The following is a 1292-nucleotide window of genomic DNA, read 5'->3' as shown; positions in this document are numbered from 1 at the left end:
AGAGAGAGAGAGAGAGAGAGAGAGAGAGCGATAGAGAGGTGATTCTTTAATTAGAAATTTATGCGAATCTGAAATTGAATAATTCTGTTCTATATTGTCCTTTATCTAGACAAGACAGAGCTTCACCAGGGCGTAGTGTCTGAGTACGGGGACAACACTGGTGTCGTGACCTCTCCCAACTTTCCGCACGGCTACGCCCTGAACGGCGAGGCCTTCACCTTCATGATACAGAACCTTGACCCTTACGGATACGTCCGGCTGACATTTGACGACTGGGACATCGCTCCTGAGAGTAAAATCAAGGTGAGTATTGTTTTGGACTGGTACCCTAACGGTAGTATTTTCTTTGCTTAAAGTCTACATTTTATTTTACTACACTTACCAAAATTAAGGTTTCCTTTGCTTGATTTGTACACTTTATTTCATTACACATACCAAATTTAAACATGTCAATTGCTCAATTTTTGCACTTTATTCCACTGTTCATACCAAAATCAACAGTTCCTTTGATTAATGTCTACACTTTATTTCGAAACATTTTCCCACGTTAATGTTTCTTTTGCTTTATTCTTTTTTGTCCCCTAAGAAGTGCAATGGGTGGGTATGTTCGGCCTGTGCATGACATACTCGCTCACATAAGCTCTGCGGGCTGGCTCGTCAAAGAAAAAATTTTTTTTTTAAATCATCAGTTTTGGCTTACGAGTTTAAAAATAACAACTTTGTTCTTTGAAAAAAAAAAAGAGCAGATGCAATATTATAAATAATCTCAGTCAAATATATGGGGTACATAGAAGCGGAACCAATAAATTGGCAAAAAGATATTATAAATCCTAATACAGGAAAAAGAGGCTAAAACAGCACCTGGACATGGATGTCTGGTGCCTCTATAAATAAATCATTGATGGTCTGGTCTCAGTCAAATGCTATAATTGTAGAATATAATTTTAATATTATAAAAACAATAAATGTTGCTCTCAAGTCCAAGATGAGGGGCTTTTTATCTTAATTCGCTGTGGCTAAATAATGGTGTTCACAGTCAGGATCTGCCAACTGAAAAAGAAAATCACCAAGCGACTGTCATGTTCACTCTTCACCTTGTGAAACGATTTTCACAATTTCCGCAATGTTAACTTTCTTTAACTGCCAAGTGGTGTCTGGTCTTCGGAGCTGAGGGCATGAAAGATTGTAGTAAAGGAATCACAGAACTACACACGCAGAAATACTCACCGATACAAAACAAACTCTCTCTCTCTCTCTCTCTCTCTCTCTCTCTCTCTCTCTCTCTCTCTCTC

The 1292-nt window shown here is 38.2% G+C and overlaps 1 protein-coding gene across 1 annotated transcript in view; it reads left to right on the top strand.

Annotated features, from left to right (window-relative positions):
• The window catches only part of LOC101857100, a 29768-nt gene that overhangs the window by 8790 nt on the left and 19686 nt on the right, over positions 1–1292 (top strand). The window contains exon 3 of the mRNA XM_013080966.2: positions 110–303. Coding sequence (XP_012936420.1) covers positions 110–303 — 194 coding nt within the window. The remainder of the gene's footprint in view (positions 1–109; positions 304–1292) is intronic.

This window comes from Aplysia californica, unplaced genomic scaffold (genome assembly GCF_000002075.1).
Source record: "Aplysia californica isolate F4 #8 unplaced genomic scaffold, AplCal3.0 scaffold00108, whole genome shotgun sequence".
In the NCBI taxonomy this organism is placed as follows: domain Eukaryota; kingdom Metazoa; phylum Mollusca; class Gastropoda; order Aplysiida; family Aplysiidae; genus Aplysia; species Aplysia californica.
The sequence above is the reverse complement of the archived record's forward strand: the minus strand, read 5'-3'. Positions and strand labels throughout refer to the sequence as shown.